Source organism: Solanum tuberosum, unplaced genomic scaffold (assembly GCF_000226075.1).
Source record: "Solanum tuberosum cultivar DM 1-3 516 R44 unplaced genomic scaffold, SolTub_3.0 scf00154, whole genome shotgun sequence".
NCBI lineage: Eukaryota > Viridiplantae > Streptophyta > Magnoliopsida > Solanales > Solanaceae > Solanum > Solanum tuberosum.
Window position 1 is genome coordinate 86,428 of NW_006239079.1, and position 20,341 is coordinate 106,768.

A 20,341-nucleotide genomic window follows, 5' to 3' on the forward strand; every position below is an offset into this window, starting at 1 on the left:
ATGTCAGATACACGTTGGATTTTCAGACATTATTCCTCAAGAGACTTCAAAATATAACGCGGGTTATTTAGTTATTAAGTACATTTTAAAAAAAATGATTTTTTCATTACTATATTTCTTCTTACTATTGATTTTGATCAATATGTTTTACTTGAGTCAAGGATCTATCGAATACAACATCTCTACCTTCACAAGATAATGTTGGGTATACACGAGTACTCTCCCTAAACCTCACTTGGGGACATGTTGTTATTATTATTGTTGGGTATGTAGCAAGAGTAATGGGAAATGGAGGGAAGATGAAAAGAGAGGAACTTGAAAAGTTGGGAACTTGAAGAGTTGAGAACTTGAAAAGTCCTCTTATGCTTTATTGAAAAGGCATTTGTCCCTCATCGGTGGTGGAAAGAAAAATAGAAGAGTTTAAATATAGAAACACTACTATTAATTGTTAAAAGGGTTGGAAAGAGGGACCTCTTCGCGCCGTCGTCTGTGGCTTTGGCTTTGGCTTTGGAAAATGATCGATCGAGAGATTATTTTTTGGACAAAGTTTGTTTTAATTATTTTAGTTAATTATTTATTTAATTAATTAAATTAAATTGAATGGCCAACGTTTTAATTAGTTAATTTACCGAAGTGTTTCAATTAATTAGTTAATTGACCCGACCCGACTCGGATCCACGCGCGACCCATTTTATTTAAATCTTTCCCGTTTTATTTGAATTTCCCACCGTTGAAAGTGACTGTTCTGAAAGGTTGCAACTTTCAGAAACAACCATGACCGTTTGAAAGGTTGCAAACTTTCATGAATGGTCGTGTGGATTCTGAAAGGATTGCAACCTTTCGGAACCAGTTCCTCTTGCCTATAAATACATTGATTCCTCAGACTTATTCCTTGCGAATTTTCTGATTTCTTCTTCTTTTTCTGCACAAAAATTCTTCGTGTACTTTACTGCTGTTTAGTGGTTCGCTTACACCAGAGTTTTGGGTATCAATACACTGGTGATTGAGATCATTCTATCCTGGGAGGACATATTCCAAATCAAACCTTGAATACTAGAGGGGAATAATTTCCTTAAGGGGACACTGTGCATTCAGTGGGCTTGATTTTTTTCTGATTCTGTTTTTCCAGATTGTGGTACGTTTTTACAGATTTTAGTTTTGTCAATTAATTTTTGTTCATCTATTCTTACTGGTTTATTAAACTTTGGTTACTTCGTGTTTCTGCAAAGTTTATTGAAATCGTTAATTCTGGATTTTTTAAACACAGATTGCTAAATTAGATTTTAAATTTTAAAAATCGATGCTATCTGGTTTAGTTTTGGTTTTTGTTTTACTAAAAAAAAAATCACAAAAATAACCAAATCGAATCGAGAAATTATATATAAATTTTTTATAACTATTTATATATTATTCATAAATAAATTATAAATATTTTGTTAAATTTTAATTAACTTAAGTTTTAAATTTGCTATTTTCTCAAGCTCAGCACTTAAATTTTAGCTCAACTATTAAAACCCTAATTCCAAGTCTATCAAAACTCATTACTTTAGTCTCTACCTACCCAACCATAGCCACATGTTCTCTAAATTGAATTACTTTATTCGTGTAATAATGACTCTAGTATTGCTTAATTGAATTCACAGTACTAGGCGTCTGTGTCTATTGAAATACATATGTCCTCAACAAGTTTATTACTTTTAAATTAAAAAAAGAGAAACTTTCGCAAATAGCCACTATAATAAATTTAATTATGCTCCATAGCTATAGTTTGCATATTTATGGGTTGTAGCTATAGTTTAAGTTGCCTCATTTGTATAATTTGCGGATTTGTATAATTCATAGGTTTGTATAATTCGCGGGTACATTTGTATAATTAAGTTATTTTTGTATAAACTCGAAATAACAAATTTATACAATTACAAACATCATAAGTGTAAACAGTTATACAAATTATATTATACAAATTCTGAATTATAGAAAAGTTATACAAATTATATTCTACAAATGTGCGAATTATACAAAACTAAAAAGTTGAGCCGCATAACTATAGCTAAAAGTATGTCACGAATTGTAATTAAGACAAACTATAGCTATGTTAACTAATTAACTAGCATATATTTGCTTATACGCATAATTTTCCCTAAAAAGAACAAAAAAAACAAATCAAACCGACGATTATTTTTTTCGTTTGATTTAGTTTGATTTTAGAAATTTAATAACAAACTAAATTGATTTGATTTTGATTTTAACTAATAATTGATCCAAATCAAATCAAAGTAATTAAGAAAGAAATGCATGTGTGTGTGTTATCGTAGTTTCAAACTTCCAGTCAAATATCTTTGGTTGGACTATAACTATATAATTACAAGTCAAGTTGAATACAAAAAGAAAAAAAAAGAGAGTTTAAATAAATAAATAAATAAGCAAATCAAAGCAATTTCAATTTGCATGCATCCCCTCTAAGCTCCGACCTTATACAATAGTTGGACGATTAAAATGAAAAAAACATGGGGATTAAGGTATTTTAAAAAGGTAAAATGTAGACTTACCATTTCAAGCTATATTCCTGTTTCTGCACGACTCTCTTCATCTGTTATTATTGAAATAATTCTTCTCAAAAATTATTATTAGAAATAAAGAATTTTTTTTATCGTGAGTTATTTTTAATTCATTCAATTGAATCAACTTATTGGAAAAGAAAAAATGTATGGTAAACAACAGATTCACTACAATAGTGAGGAACTTTTAATTTTTTCGTATGAAAATATTAGTATTTTATCTTTTTCCACCAATTTAATCGAAATATATGTGGGATTAGTCTTTAAATATTTTTCAGTAAAAAAATAATATTTTTTTTTAGTAGTGAATTATCTCGGATAATCAGTTTTCTAACAATTAATTATTAATATTTTAGTCATTATTTTAAATATAATTGATAACTAATCATTATTTTTTTAGATAAAAATACCACAAGTTAAAATACGAAAAAACTTCAACACTCAATACTAAAGTTTGAAATTTTGACAAGTGAAATTTTAACATAATTAATGTGGTAGAGTTTGAAATTTCATAAATGATTCATTAAGTTTAAATCTTCATAATCTAAGTGACACAATGTTGGAGTTTGAAATTCCTCATGAACAACTCGTGGACATGGAGGCCAAATATTTTTCAGCTCAAACTCCAAAAACAACTAATAAAGTTCAAACTTTTACATTTTAAGTGTGAATTTTCATTGAAGTTTTAAATTTTATAAATGATTGATGAAGTTCGAACCTTTTATCAATCGGGTAATGGTAAATAGCCATAAAATTTGGTCAGAATTTGGCCATAAAATTAAAAAGTCTATAATATCCTTTCATTTTAAAATAAATTGATCTTTTTAAAAATTTTTAATTAAAAGGTATTAAAATTAAAAGGGTAAAAATGTTTAAAAAGGTAAAATAAAATAATGTGAAATATGTTATTTTACCATTATTGCCAAATTCTGACCTAATTTTCAGGCGAAAAGGATATTTCCTTATCCATTTATTATATTCTAGGAATAACATAAGGAATTTAAATTGATTCATGTTCAAATTTCAATAAAAACTTCCTTGAAGCTTTTCATGTTTAATTGACTAGGGATATTTTTATTACAAATTTATTTTTCGAATCAAGAAGTAGTTAAACAGTAAATAATTTTAAAATACCCAACTAAATCTTAATCAACGATGGTCTAAAAAAATCAATAACAATATAATATTCAGTGAATTTTACGAGTAGGGTTAGGGTAAGGTAGAATGTACGCAGACCTTACCACTATTTTGTAGAGGTAGAGAAAATATTTTCGAAAAACACTCGGTTCAAGTGCAGCAAATCCAACAAAGAAGAAAGAGATGGTGAAGAAAATATAACAAATAACAAAAAAATAATATAAAGTTTACCAGAAGGAAGCCAAAAACAACAACAAAATAAAGATGATCGAAGCACAATAAACAATATAATAAAATAGATTATTAAAAACAATAATAAATATCAAAATAAGAACCGTAATAACACGATTAATATAATGAAAAACACTATTTTTTCTTCATAGACTTATGGATTGATCTTTATGAATCGCGTTATTTGTAAAAAAGTGAATCACTAATTTGTCATGCTTATTGTGTAGCCTACATTTTACCCTTTGATGGTCGGTTTTTCACTTAATTTATTGACAAAATTTGATAATTTTAATTTTATAGTTATGTTAATTATTTTATTTATATTAAATATAGGAAAAAGACTCCTTAACTTTGTTATTTTGAATTGACGTACCTCTTATTATAAAAGTGGATCACATATATCTTTATCATTACAAAATGACTCATATATACACTTTAATCTAAAGGAAGTTAAAAAAAATAATTTAAATTTATTTTTTGATTTTTAATTTTAAAAAGTTCAGGTAGGGACATATATGATCCTTTTCACACATAATTTATATTTTTGACTTTTTTTGTTATCATATTTGATTTTTTTGTTCTTATTTTATTTATTTATTTATTTCATTCTTTAGTGTAAAAATATGAGGAAAAAAGTGTGAATGAAAAAAAGAAAAAAAAGTAAGAAAATTATTTTGATATTTATTATTTTACGGATATATTGTAATTTATTTTTTCAATCCGTAAAAAAGAATTCTGGCATATATAATAAATTTTACAAAAAGAGTTAGTGAAAAACTCGGCTAATAATTAATGATCATCAATATAATAAATTCAATATATATATATATATATATAAACCCTAACAAACCCCTAAGGTTCATATCCTTCTTCTGGTAAGAATGACATTATAGACATGGTAATTTGGATTAACAAAAGTATTGTGCCGGAGCTAGAGTGTACTAGTATATGGTTTCAGCTGAATTCAATAATTATTATTCAATTTTTGTATTTGTTACATTAAATATGTATAGATTATTACTTTTAAACTTAAAAATTTAAAAAATTTAAAATCTTCAATTCATAAACTTTAAATCTTAAGTTTACGTCAAAAAAAAATAATTATTTCTAATGTATCTCCTTTGCAAGTAGATCATGACATTTTGTCCTCGCAAAAGTGTGCCTAATCGCAGACTCTCCTAACTAGGGCATTACTGATGAAGTTATACAAAATAGTATTATTTCTCATGTTTTAATTTATGTGATAATTTTTTTAATTAATTTTAAAAAATAGCATATTTCTATATTTAGTAACTTTAAACATTTTATTTTTACTGCCACAAAAAAAAATCTATAATTTATTTTAGCCGCAAATTTCAAAAAAATTACTTTTATCCTTTAAAGTAGTGTGATGATCAAATATCTTTATATAAATTGAAACAAAAAAGTAGTATATTGTATAAATTCAATACAATAAATATCTTACTCCCTTTGTTCTAATTTATGTGACACTTTTCGTTTTTTGAGAGTGAAACAGTTTATTTTGACCGATAATTTACGTGTGGAATCTTTAATTTTTTTCAACGAATTTATATATTTGTAAACTACGTAAAAAGTACTATAAGTCACAATAATTGAAAATTCAAAATAATTAAAAGATATATGAAAATTTACAGTTAAAGATAAACTTGTTTGAATCTCGAAATTCGAAAACTGTTACATAAATTGAGACGGTTGGAGTAATATTTCAATAAAGTGTGCACTTTCAATTAACATAAGATCACAATTCACACGTGCAAACTAGTGGAAATCCACGCTCACCATTAGCCATTTTTTTGTATATCAAAAAGTAACTACTCTATATTTACGCATGGTCTAATAATGACTAGTACTCTCCGGCCTATGCTGCCGCAATATTTTGATATTGGACTCTGTCAACTATTTTCAAAATTGTAAGTGTTGAATAATAGGGAATGAAGGGGGATTAATCTGAATATTGTTGTGTCACGTCAAGATATACGATGCAGTTTTTGTCTCCCATTCCAATTATTTTAGATATTTAGGATTTTTTGTTTTATGTACTTTATTGGTGAAAATTAAAGGTATCAAATGAATGAGTTGGACTGAATTTGAGAGGTATATTTGATTGAGTTAATAATTCAGGCGTTTATATATTGATTTGTTCAAAAGCTACTTAGGATGAAATGGATTAAAATGTGGGTCGTAACTCAATTCCTACAATTCTTACTAAGTTTTTATTGTTCTTTTATTAATTTTTAGTACCTGATGATTTTTTTAAAATTTTATTATGACTAAATACAACATATTAAATGATTTTTTTTTTTTTTTAATAAATTGAGCTAATAAATGAATGAGTCAATAACCCACCAAATTTGAACGAATTGGATTTGATTTTGTCCTCCATAGCGAAAACAGAACAATTGGTATTATTGTTAAAACCAATAGGTCTATTGAGAAGGAGTGTAATGAAATCGATATAGGATTAATTCTTTAATTTTTAATCATAATTTTTGAGCCTGTCAGAAAAGGGATTTTTTTTTGGAAAAATTACGCGGTTAAGCAAACTTATACTACTTAATTAGTTATCATAGCTACAGTTTGCTATAATTACCACTCGCGACTAACATTAACCATTAATTACGTGGGCTGACTTCGAATTTGTATAATTAATCACGTTTGTACAATTCACCACATTTGTATAATTTCCCACATTTGTATAATTCACAACTAACAATTCTTCGTTTGATTTGCATTTGTATACGATGATTTTTATTTGTATATGACGATGATTTCCTTTGGTTTTTCAGTTTTATCACCACATACATTCAATATTTGTGTGTATAACTTTTTAAAGTTTGTATAAACGTGTAGTTTTCGGATTTTGTATAATATAATTTATATAACTGTTTAAAGTTCATATGTTTATGTTTGTATCAATTCGTTATTTTGAGTTTTATCATATTTGTATAATTCCAGACTTTATATTACTCAATTATACAAACGTACTAGCGAATTATACGAACGAGATGCGAATTATACAAATTATTGCCCTCTTTCGCTCGCCTCTTTCCTCCCTCTCCCAATCTCGCTCGCTAGATATACAAATACATATGTATACCAGTTACATATATACAATTATCTAACCGATATACATAGATAATTCATCTCTCTCCCACTCTCTGCCCTTTCTCGCTCATCTCTCTCCTCCCTCTCCCAAGCTCGCTCACCACTCTCCTCCCTATAACATGTAGCTACAATCGTAATTAGTAAACTATAGTTATGAAGCGTAACTAAGCTATTTTTGGGTGACTATATGCGAAAGTTCCCCTATTATTTTTATAAAGAGCATTTTCGTTTAATGATCCTTACTTAGCCTAAATTCGAATTAATCAAGTTTAAAGTAAGTATCGAACATCGAGTAAAAGAAAAAAAAGCCTATTATAAGTAAAAGATGAAATAAACTATGTATGTGATTCATAAGCCCTTGCATGTCTAAATCATAATTTTGTTGAATAATTAGAACTAATTTAACGTTATTATTAGATTGGGGGACTTTTATTCTTCCCTTATCTTGATTGGACTTTTTAGATCTCACAGTTTCTCAATTATTATTATTGAGTCGAATTCTGTCCCATTAGATGGCAAAGCCCAAAATAATATTGAGGAGTATGATAAGAGTATTGCTAACAATAATTAGTAGTTAGTTATGTACTGTTGATTAATTAGTTATTATTGAGATGAGTTTGTTATCCAGCTGTCAACGTCTTATTGGTTCATTAGTTGTTAGTTAGTTACCATCAATGTAATTGTATGTATACATGTTAGCACTGTAAGTTTTAGTAACGATGATCCTTCTGTTTGTAGAGATGAATAAGAGCAACAATTCATTCCTGTAATCTTCTTCTTCTATTCTCCCAAAATACCCAAAATAGTTAGGTTTCATTCAATCGACAAATTAATATGATATCAGAGCATGAAATGCGTTTCCTGATGAATTTCTAGCTTCGTTTGATAGCTGAATTTGCATATCTGAGGAGTCATCAATGGCGAACAAAATCGACCATGCTCATCCTCTGTTTTTATCATCTTTTGATGTACCAGGAGCCGTTCAAATCGGAATTCAACTCACAGGCATGGAGAATTACACAGGCATGGAGCAGAGCGATAGAATTGACTCTATTGACTAAGAAAAAATTGGGATTTGTTGATGGGAGCATCAAACGTGAAGAATATACAGTCGATTCTAAGAAGAAACAGTGGGATCGATGTAATGTTATGGTGCTCTCATGGCTGATGAGTAATGTGAGCAAGGATTTGGTGAGTGGAATTCTATTTCGTTCTAATGCAACACTAGTTTGGAGTGATCTGAAGGAACGTTTTGATAAGGTGAATATGTCCAGAATTTTCCACCTGTATAAATCAATTGTCACACATACTCAAGGTATTTCCCCTGTATCAGCTTATTACTCAAAGTTAAAGGATATATGGGATGAATTCGACTCAATTGTTCCACCTCCCTTTTGTAGTTGTGATAGATCTAAATAGTATATTGATAGCATGCTTAGACAAAAAATTTTGCAATTTTTAATGGCTTGAATGACAATTATAGTCATGCTAGAAGTCAGATTCTTATGATGAGTGTTCCACCTACTGTTAATCAATGTTATGCTATGATAATTCAAGATAAAAGCCAAAGGAAGTTATGTGGAGATCACTACACCTTAGGTGGGCAATTAGATTCTACTGCATTATTTTCTAGTAGATCTGGAGGAAATGGTTTTGGAAGTCAAGGTTATCGAAGTCAAGGAAATGTGAAACCTTATAGACCACAGAGGGGTTGATATTTGTATTGTGATCACTGTGAAATGAAGGGTCACAGTAAAGTTGATTGTAACAAGCTGAAATATTGTACTCATTGTCATAAGCATGGGCATCTGAAGGATATTTGTTTCCAGTTGATAGGTTATCCTACAAACTACAAAGGGAAAAGACTAGCTAATAATGTGTCAACAGAATATGGATCCCTAGGAAGTTCAAATGATAGTAGTTGCTTAATTCCTTCCACACAACAGTCACAACAACAATATGGTTTAGGGTATGGAGATGGTTCAGTTCCACAGTTTACAGCTAATCAGTATAATCAACTCCTTCAGATGTTGAACAAACCATTGATCCATGAAGGAAATGCAACATCTACCAATATTAATGCCAATGCAACAGATATTTTTGCAGGAAATTCTAAGTGCAATTCCTCTAGCTTTAATTGGATTGTTGACTGTGGAGCAACTGATCATATGGTGGGAACTAAAAATGTATTGACTCATGGATCAACAATGATGAGTTCAGGACAAGTTCAACTTCCAAATTGTGATTCATCTAGAGTCACACACTCAGGCAGTTCTAAACTACAAGGAGGTGATGTGGTTAAGAATGTTTTATGTGTGCCAGATTTTAACTTCAACCTTCTTTCAGTGGCTAAACTAACTAGACAATCGAATTGTTGTGCTATATTTTACCCTGATTTCTTCCTTCTCTAGGATCTCCTCATTGGGAGAGTGAAGGAGATTGGTGAAGAGGATGGTGGTTTATACATTTTGAAGTCTCATCAACTGATAAACACTGGACAACATCATAAGAGTCTTGCAACTGCAGCTATCAAGGATTCTGATGAAGGTGAAGTTTGGCATAAAAGACTAGGTCATATTCCTATTAGTGTTATGAGAAAGATAGATATGTTTGCTAATAAAAGGAAGTTTCAGTTGCAATGTTGTAATATGTGTCCATTGGCTAGACAAGTTAGATTAACATTTCCTATTAGTAGCACTAGGAGTTCCAAATGTTTTGATTTAGTTCATACGGATGTATGGTGTATGGGGACCCTACAAAGTTGCAACTCACAATAAGATGAAGTATTTTGTTACATTGGTTGATGACTATTCTAGATGGACTTGGATATATCTCATGCATCTTAAATTTGATGTTTCTACCATATTGAAACAATTTCTTGCCATGGTTAAAACCCAATACACTGTCCAGGTTAAAGTATTTAGATCAGACAATGGTGGAGAGTTCTTCAATGCCCAAGTGAGTGAGTTGTTTCACTCTCAAGGCATCATTCATCAGAGTTCTTATCCACATACACCCCAATAAAATGGTGTAGTGGAAAGAAAGCACAGGCACATCATAGAGACAACCAGAGCCGTCAGATTTCAAGGTCACATTCCAATCAATTTTGGGGGGAGTGTGTTTTAGCTGCAATTCATATTATTTATAGAATTCCATCCACTGTGTTGGATAATAAGTCTCCTTTTGAGATGATGTTCAGCAAACCACCAGATCTGTCTTACATGAGAATTATTAGTTGTTTGTGTCATGCCACCAAACTGTTGAGGACATACAAGTTTGGTCCTAGAGCTATTAGATCAGTTTTTATAGGTTATGGCACCACACAAAAGGGATACAAACTTTATGATCTTCTAAATAAAGTCTTTTTTATTAGCTGAGATGTTGTTTTTACTTGAATCCATATTTCCCTTCCAGATTCATGGTAATGCTGATATGCAGGCAATTGTATCAGATAATGATTTTCCAGTTCTAATTTTGACTATCAAGGCTGATGATCATGTATGCATGGATGATCACAATGACACTACTGGACACTCTATTGATCATATTCTTGAGGAGCCTCATCCCCAGGATCAACCAACTATAAGTCCACCTTCAGTTGTTGAGGAACCAACTATGAGTTCCACTACAGGAAAAACACAATCAACTAGAACTTCCAGACCTCCACTTTGGCAAAAGAATTTTGTGACCTCAGCCAAGTCTGGATCAAAGTCTCACTGTTTGTACTCTCTTGGTGATAGTATTGACTACAGTTGCTTGTCTCATTCATATCAATGTTGCATTGCTAATCTTTCAATTGACACTGAGCCTCAGTTTTATCACCAAGCTGTTAAAGACAAGAGATGGGTGGCAGCCATGGAGGAGGAACTACATGCATTGGAAGATAATAAGACTTGGGAGATGGTATCTTTACCTATTGGTAAGAAGGCTATAGGTTGCAAGTGGGTGTATAAAATCAAGTACAAAGCAACTGGTGAAGTTGAAAGATTCAAAGCTAGACTAGTGGTCAAGGATTATAGTCAGCAGGAATGATTGGATTATCAGGAGACTTTCTCTCCAGTTGTAAAAATGGTCACTGTGAGGACAATGCTGACCCTTGTTGCTACTTAGGAGTGGGATGTCCAACAAATGGATGTCTATAATGCCTTTTTACAAGGTGACTTAGTGGAGGAAATGTATATGCAATTACCTCCAGGTTTCACTCATAGATATGATGGGGTTCAACCTATATGCAAGTTGCTTAACTCATTATATGGACTTAAGCAAGCTTCAAGGCAATGGAATGTGAAATTAACTCAGGCCCTATTAGCTGCTGATTTTAAGCAAAGTCATATGGATTACTCCTTGTTGATCAAAAGGTCAGTTGAAGGCATTGTGATTGTCTTGATTTATGTTGATGATTTGTTAGTAACTGGTAGTAGCATGATGCTGATTAATGACACTAAACAAGTTCTTAAGGACAACTTCAAAATCAAAGACCTTAGACCTTTGAGATACTTTCTAGGGATAGGGTTTATTAGGAACTATAAAGGGATTCTCATGCACCAGAGGAAGTATGCATTTGAGACAATTTCATACTTGGGTTTAAGAGGGTCTAAACCTATTGCCACACCTGTTGAAATGAATGTCAAATTAACTACTATGATTTTTGATAAACATGTAGGTTCTTCATTTGATTCACTACTATCAGATATTGGTGAATATCAGAGACTTGTTGGGAGTTTGATTTACTTAACCATTACTAGACCGGATTTGTCTTATGATGTTCAAAACTTAAGTCAGTTTATGAATGCACCAAAGAGGTTTCATATGGATGCTGCTGTTAGAGTTATAAGATACATCAAACAGGACCCAGGCTCAAGCATTTTTTTGGCTGCACAATCTTCTGGTTCTTTATAAGAATATTGTGATGTTGATTGGGGATCATGCCTTGATACTAGGAGATCCATCACTGGGTATGTGATCAAATTTGAGGAATCTTTACTTTCTTGGAAATCAAAAAAGCAATCCACTGTCTCCAGGAGTTCTGCACAAGCAGAATACAGAAGCATGGCTTCCACTGTTGCTGAAGTTACATGGATTATTGGACTTTTTCGTGAATTGGATGTCTCTTGCCTTGACTGTTGTTAAACATAGTGATAGTACTGCTGCCATCCAGATTGCATCCAATCTTGTCTTCCATGAAAGGACCAAACACATTGACATTGATTGCCATTTTATTAGGGAGAAGATTCAACGAGGTCTTGTATTCATTCAGCATTTGGCCACTACTGAGCAACTTGCTATGTGTTAACCAAAGGTCTTGGTCGTTTGCAACATGAGTATCTTGTATCCAAGCTAGGCATGAAGAACATCTTCATATCTCCTAGCTTGAAGGGGGGTATTGAGGAGTATGATAAGAGTATACCTAACAGTTAATTAGTAGTTAGTTATGTACTGCTGATTAGTTAGTTATTATTGAGCTGAGTTTGTTATCCAGCTGTTAGCGTCTTATTGGTTCATTAGCTGTTAGTTAGTTACCATCAATGTAATTGTATATATACATGTTAGCACTGTAAGTTTCAGTAACGATGATCATTCAGTTTGTAGAGATGAATAAGAGCAACAATTCATTCCTGTAATCTTCTTCTTCTATTCTCCCAAAATACCAAAAATAGTTAGGTTTCATTCAATCGACAAATTAATAAATAGCAACTTATTGAACTTAATTAGAAATTCTACAACTTTTTAAAAGTCAATGCTGGAGAAATATATAATGGTTATGATTGCAAATACCACATTACCTAACTTAAATCTTATATAGGGACTGTAAAGTCTAATCCTACAATTTTTTGCTTATTAGTGATAATATTGTAGTAATATATTATTAGATATAGTCAAACAATATTTATAGTCTCCTATAAAAGCACAAAATGCAATAAAGTAATAAGAAAAAGTTCACGTCTAATATCATTATTTAAGCAAAGTATACGTATTTTCAGTTTTAATATATGTGACTTTTTTTTTCGTCAGTTTAAAAAAACTCAATACTACTTTTTTTTATTTTATATAGAAGGTGATAAGGTTCAATTATATCAACAAAGGTCAATAGATCTAAAAAAAATTAATGTACTTTTAAGAACTCAGAAAGGGATGGCGGGGCGGGGCGGGGCGGGACGGGATGGATTGAGCTTAGCCCGTAAATTTTTTAATCCGCTCCACCCCGTCTCGCATAACAACTTTTTTCATTTTCAACCCACCCCTCTCCACATAGACCCACTCCGCATGAACCCGCTCTGCATAATTTTTTTTAATATTTTTTTTCTAGTTAAGTTTGATACTAAAAATAAAATTCATAAAAATAAATTTATTTTTTCATTAAGTTGTATTAATTTAATATGATAGTAACTTAAGAAGTTACGTATTTTTTAGAGGTCAATTGGGAAACATGTAAGAAATTGTATTATTTCTTATTGAACCATTTTCATTTACTATCTTGAATATTTTAGTAGCTTTTAAGAAATTATCTTATAATATTCTATCACTCTTATAACATATAAAAAGTTAAAATTAAGTTTGAACCCACACAAAATCACATATACCCACAACTCGCCCCGCCCCGCATTAATTTTTTTAAAAACCCACTTCAATCCGTCCCGCATCCCACCCGCCCTGCCCCGCATAGTCTTAAATCCACCCACCCCACATCAGTCGCACCGCCCCATTGCCATCCCTAAACTCAGGAACAAGTTAGAGTAAGGAGACAAGGAAAAGAACCAAATTGACACAAAAACTACATATTTTGGGCTTTAGCATAAACACAAAGAAGAAGGGGCTTCCTTCTAGAAAGGCTTAAAATAGTCCATTATCTTTGAGTTTAGACTCAAAATAGTCCTATTTCTTTTTAGTGGAGCATTAATAATTCTGATTCTTTAATAAAGTGGTGCATTTTCCGTCTCCATCCTAACCACCGTGAGTTTTTTAACAAAGCAGTAGGTTATGCACCTGCACCTCAATTGAAAACTAAAATCTGAAATCAAGCAGACCAAATAACATATAACCATTCATTCACAAGGTGCTAATACATACTTCTTTGGTATTTTGATAACAAAAAGAAATCGATCTCCTTAAAAAGATCATGGACAGAGGTACTGTGATTCTTTACTATTTGTCGAAAGGGATTGCAGCTATGTCATGGACAGAGGACAGCTTCAGAATGTCATGGAGGAGACCACAATTAGTTGACATATTTATCTTTTAAATGTTTTGAAAATTCATTGCATTTTTATATGTTTTTCTACTTCCCAGTATAGTTTATAAGTTGCAGCCTGCTATTTCTCCTTAAATTTGTCAGTATATTTTATTTAGACACTCGAACTACAACATGTATAAGGCAAAATCCCTTCAGGAAAGTCGATAACCTTAAGGATTATCATTAGCTGAGTATGTAACATTTGGGGTAACAACAAGTGGTGTTTTGGTGTTAAACACTTTAGGAGAAGGCAAAAGCCACTTGTTACTTTTAGAACTCCTCTGTTCTTCCCTTACTAGTAATGGATTAACTAAAGGCACACCAAGAGGTGTTACCAGAAGCAAGATTAGTGAGCATTTGCATAACAGTTCCTCCCCATGGTGTTGCCAATGCTATAAAGTGTTTGATGTATTTTGGGTCCAGGATTTCGAATTCCGAACAAGTAGTTGATGGACATATAAACCTCGTAAGCTGTGAGAAACGAAAATAATAGGTTTACCTCCATTTGATAATATGTATTAGCACCTTGTGAATGAATGGTTATATGTTATTTGGTCTGATTCATTTCAGATTTTATTTTTCAATTGAGGAGTAGGTGCATATAGAGCCGTCAATATGGGCTAGGCCTGTTGGGCCGGCCTGGCCTAATCCGGGATTTAATAGGGCTGGGCTAAAAATTTTGGAGCCTATTTAAAAAAGGGCTTTTTAGCCCGGCCTGAATAAGCCTGCTGATTTGTGGGGCTTGAGAAATATAGGTAGGGCCGGCCCGTGGGCTAATACAAATTAATTAAAAAATATAATATAATATTAAAATTTAAAATTAAAGAGATCCAAACTCAAAATCAATAAGCCACGTAGGAGCGTTTGTATATCACACAATTTGGCTATTGAATTCACGTGTTTTTTTGTTTAAGAATTGGATAGTTAAAGTGCCTACTTGTGCACTATGAAAGTTAGAGGTCATACTTAAAATTTGAAGCCAAATTTAGGGTCCAATTTATGTATTATGCCTATATTAATTATGCGAATTTTTGAATTACAAATCAAATATTATATTGATTGATACATGTTTAACTTTACTTTCTAACTAGCTACCGAACGTTGTATAACTTATACAAACATTAATACATAAAAAAGTTGTCTTTCTACGAGTTGCCAAACAACTCCTAAGTGACCTATGTGCATATATCAGCATATACCATCCACATTTGTAGATAAAAAAAATAAAATGAATAAAATTAGCTGACTTTCTTTTAACAAATACAAAAAATGTGGGTCAGAGACAAATAATTATCATATGAGAGATCGTATATCATAGATAGGAACTTGTCGAAGCCCATAATATAGTGAGTTCGACATGCGTTTTTGACCATACGAGCTATCCATCGGTGCGAACTTCACTAACTTGATTACTTTAAATAACGTTACGTATGATTGTAAAACATTTTTTATTAAGAGTCTTTTTACTGCTCAAGAATCGAATCTAATACTTTTAATGAATAATAGATGAATTTCATTCATTTATACACAATCCTTAATGATATACTTCAGAAGATATTTTTTAAGTGTGCATGTAAATAATATTTACTTAATATAATATATAGGAGGATAGATACTATACGAAAATAATAGAATAAACATTTCACGATAAGGAGTAAAGCACTAAAGTACATCATGGAAACTATCAACTAATACCCAAAGGCGAAGTTAAAGTGTTGGTTATAGACTCTATCAAACTCAATACTTTTGATTAAAAGCTTATATTTATTGTAAAATAATTATAATTCAGAAAAATTCATAATAAAGAGCACGTTCTAATGAACCCTGTGGACGTGGATTCGGTCTTAGCCAATTTTGCTCATCAATTGCAGTCCACAAACTTGTATATACGCACGTTCTAATGGCTCATAATATGCATAAGGACTCTTATTGCAACAGGCCACATGATGTCCCAACTCTGTTCACTACATTCAAAAAGGTTGTTTATTTACTCGTCCACCTTTTCCTATACATCAACTCATTTCCCTTCTCAAGCACGGTCTTTCTCAGACTCTCACTCACTTCCCTCCGCTCGCAGGGCGGTTCGTGACAGACTCAGATGGCTACGTCTACATTACTTGCAACGATGATGGAGTTGATTTTGTTCATGCTACAGCTACTCACATTTTCATTCGTGATGTGATAGGCTCTATTGATGTTCCTGATCATGCTAACGAGTTTTTCCGTTTGGACCGAACGGTTAGCTATTGAGGGCATTTTATCCCTCTTCTAGCTGTCCAAGTGACGGAATTAGCTGATGGCGTATTCATTGGATGCGCCGTCAATCATTCCGTCCCTGACGGGACATCAATTTGGAATTTCTTCAATACATTTGCTGAGGTGAGTAGAGGTGTGAAAAGGATTGTAAGGCAGCCTGATTTTACACGTGATTCTGTTTTGATTTCGAATTCTGTGCTGAAACTATCGGCTGATGCCCTGAAATCACGTTTTCCAGTGTAAATCTGTTTAGTATATAAATGGTTGTAATTGAACTTTTGAGAGCGTACCTTTGCTTTTTTATATCCATGTATGTTATGTATTCCAGAAAATATTTACATTAGGGTAGTGTTGGAAATACCTAGATTCTTAGGACGAAATTCCACCTTTTGATTCCCCAAATTGCAAGCCAACGTCGCCTCAAAACCCCCAAAATCAGACTTGAACTGATTCGAGAATTTGAAATCTGCTATTTATAGCTACAGTGCCTCTTCACGATCGCAGGACCCTGCCAGCTTACCTTTTGTGATTGCAGTCACTCTCCTCACAGTCGCATACCCTTCCTTGTGATCGCAAAGTTTTTCCCGCCTGAGCTTTGCAATTGCATCTTGTGTCTTGCAGTCACTTGGGAGGCACCAATCACCAGCAAAAGTCTGCCAATTCCAAATGTCCACTAAGGTGCTGAAACACCCCCGAGCTCCTCGGGTCCAAACGCGAGAATGACAACAAGTCCCAAAACATGTTATAAACTTGTACAAAGTCTCGAATCGCTCAATTGCATCTAAAGTTCAAAAGGAGGGGTCGGGTTTGCAAAGTTGGCTTTTAAGCTTTCTAAATCTCAACCGTGTTTAAGAGCCTTCCCGAGTCCTTTGGGTTCTGAACTGAACTATCCCACTAAATCCAAAATACAATACGGAGCTAACCAAAGCATCATAACACAAAAGAGTACATATTCTCGAAACTTGGGTTCTGGTTGTTACATTGTCATATTTAAAGCCACAAGTTCTAGACTTGCTTTTGGTTCGTGCTGAAGGTCTTATTTTCCTTCACCTAGTTAAACACCACCATATATTAAATAGAACAAAGGTAGTAAATGTTTTATTAAAATATTATCTGATTTGCAGATATTCTTATCATTCTTCAATAAATTACTTTCCCCGAAATTATTTTTCAGCTACCTAAACAACCTCTTTACCTTCACAAAGTAGGGGTAAGACTGCATACACACCATTTTCCCCAAACCACAAGTAGTACACTCGGTATGTTATTGTTGTTACTCTGTCCGTTTCAATTTGGTTGTCCTATTTTGACTTGGCATGAAGTTTAAAAAAACTAAAGAAGACTTTGAAACTTGTGGTATTTCATTGAAGATATGAAAAACAATTTCAAAAGTATAATAATAAAAGATATGTCAAATGCATCAAAATGTCTTTTAATCTTGTGGTCTTAAAAACATGTTTAAGTTGGAATTAGAGAGTTGCTAAAAATGGAATGAGACATTCTTTTTGAAACGAACTAAAAAGGAAAGTAAAACAAACAAATTGAATTAGAGAGAGTATTTTTTCTGAAAAATGACCTTTTTTCCACGACACTTGTATGTGATTCAATAATTCCATCTACTCCTTCTATCAGAGCAGGTAGGAATGGGTAAGTAACAAGTAGAAAAGAAACTTTGAGCCTCCACTAATTTGTTTGCAGGGATGCAAGTGATATGATTGGAGATGGTGCTAGAAATCTGAAAAAGAGTACTAAGAAAAAAAGTGTTTTATTTAGAATTTCTTTGTGAGGATGTGCTTCATTTGGAGAGGAGAGTGGTCAATTTCTTTTGGAAGACACAGATTAAGTAGGTCATACAAATTGGTGGCAAACCTATTTTCTCAGATGGGCGACAAATACTTGAATTGATTTTCAGTCTTTCCATATAATCTAAGTGTTCATGGACTTCATGATTCCAAGGCATGTGCTTTCTCCAGATAATCAGTGCAGCAGACGAGGTTGTTGCTAGCATCGATAGAGATAAATTGGCAAAATATTGTGCCCTCAGAAGTGATCCAGAAGACGAGGCTACAGAAGTGAGTGTTCATCTTTTGGTATTTTTTACCTCTGTTAACAACTTCAATTGAAGAAAAGTAGTTATCGTAGCAGTTAATGTTGTCGTGTCGGTACTTTCTATCCTTTTCACCTTCCGCTAACTGTAAAAACCTGGACTGCTGGATTTGTCCTTGCATCTCAGCAGAACAGCTTTTTCTGCCAAGAAACTAGTCATAACAACAGTCTACTCCATTTGACAGAAACTGAAGAAGAAGATGGAGATGACCCGTCACCAGTTAACTGAAGCACTCTACCAGAAGGGATTGACTTTAATTTGGCTGAGCTTGAAGCATTGAAGGTAATGACTCTTTAATGGAGCGATGGACCTGCTATCCTTGCTCTTGAATGCTGACCTAAGTTATGTGGACTCTTCACTTTCGATGCCGCACCCGTGTCAGATTCTCCAAAAATAGTGTATTTTTGGAGAATCTGACATGCACCTGTTTGACATTTTTGAAGAGTCCGAGCAACATAGATGCTTACTACTGAGATGATTGCCAATGCAAATAGTTATAAAGATTGGCCTTTGAATGAAAAGTGTTTTGCTTAAAACAATAATATAGGCTATTAGATACTTGTCCAACAAAAGAAGAATAAGCTGGACGGAAGTGGTTTGTTCATTTTGTGTAGCTCCTGAGACTTCATTCAGGCATTTCACTTCTAGCATATCTTCTAGAATGGATTACCGTGGATCTGTTTGATTTTAAACATCAGTTTGTCTTTGTGCAAGGTGCATTACACATTTAGTGAGCTTCTAAGGTCTAACAGATTAAAATTATTGTATCCTTGAGAATTCTGTGGGACAAAATTCTAAATGGCATATATATGATTAATAGGGGTGGTGTGGTAAATAGTCATGTCAATAGTTGTTCTCTTAATGGGTGTGTCAAGACTCAAGTCCAAATGTGACAAGTAAAAGTGAACGGAGGGAGTAACCAAGTAACTGGCAAACTGAATTTCTTATTCCTATTTTTCCTGGTTCGAGTATGATTAGATAGTTCCTGCACATGTTAGAGTATGTTACTATATTTAAGTTAGTTTGATAGGGATGAGCACCTGATGCAATAGATTATGAGTTGGTCTTCATATTCTGTTGTACATTCTGCATTCAGTTATAATTGATAATGCACAAAAAACTGTTGCATGAAGTGCCCAGGGATTCTTCTTTATTTTATTTATTCATTTTGTTTTTTGAGGTCTAATGAGGTGATTATGGTTTTGTGGTAGGGTGAAAGCACTGCAGATAAGGTAGATATGTTTGAAGAAACACTGGTTAGCTCATGTAATTACAATATCTTATTTGTTTGAAAAAATGATTAATTGCTGACTTGTTACATCAGGTTCTAAATGACATGATACAAGATGATGGTAGCCCACCCAAGAAGAAGTTTTATGAACTAAAGCTCTCTTTGCTCGATCAGATAGGATGGAGCCACTTGGTGGTGTATGAGAAACAGTGAAAGCTTGGCTGTGTTCGCTGAGTTTTTTGGACTCATATCACTACTTATCTTACCCTGTATTTAGAACACAAGTCATGTAGAAGTTTGGGTGTGGAAACCATAGGGCTTTCGGATAATTTCTTTCAAAAGAGCTGTACAAATGGAATCGCGTTATATTCACAAGGGTTACTCCTTGAAAAGTTTGTTATATTTCTTTTGAGTGTGTATTTCACTTCTGCCCAGATGGACCCTTTATCCTTATTTTCCTTCCG

At 32.7% G+C, this 20,341-nt stretch overlaps 1 protein-coding gene across 1 annotated transcript in view; it reads left to right on the forward strand.

The window, feature by feature from the left end:
* LOC102591471 (tripeptidyl-peptidase 2) overlaps nt 1-19,911 on the forward strand; it is a 60,324-nt gene extending 40,413 nt beyond the window's left edge. The window contains exons 31-33 of the mRNA XM_015311280.1: nt 18,513-18,611; nt 18,831-18,928; nt 19,858-19,911. Coding sequence (XP_015166766.1) covers nt 18,513-18,611; nt 18,831-18,926 — 195 coding nt within the window. The 3' untranslated portion in view covers nt 18,927-18,928; nt 19,858-19,911. The remainder of the gene's footprint in view (nt 1-18,512; nt 18,612-18,830; nt 18,929-19,857) is intronic.
* Nucleotides 19,912-20,341: the final 430 nt, after the last annotated feature.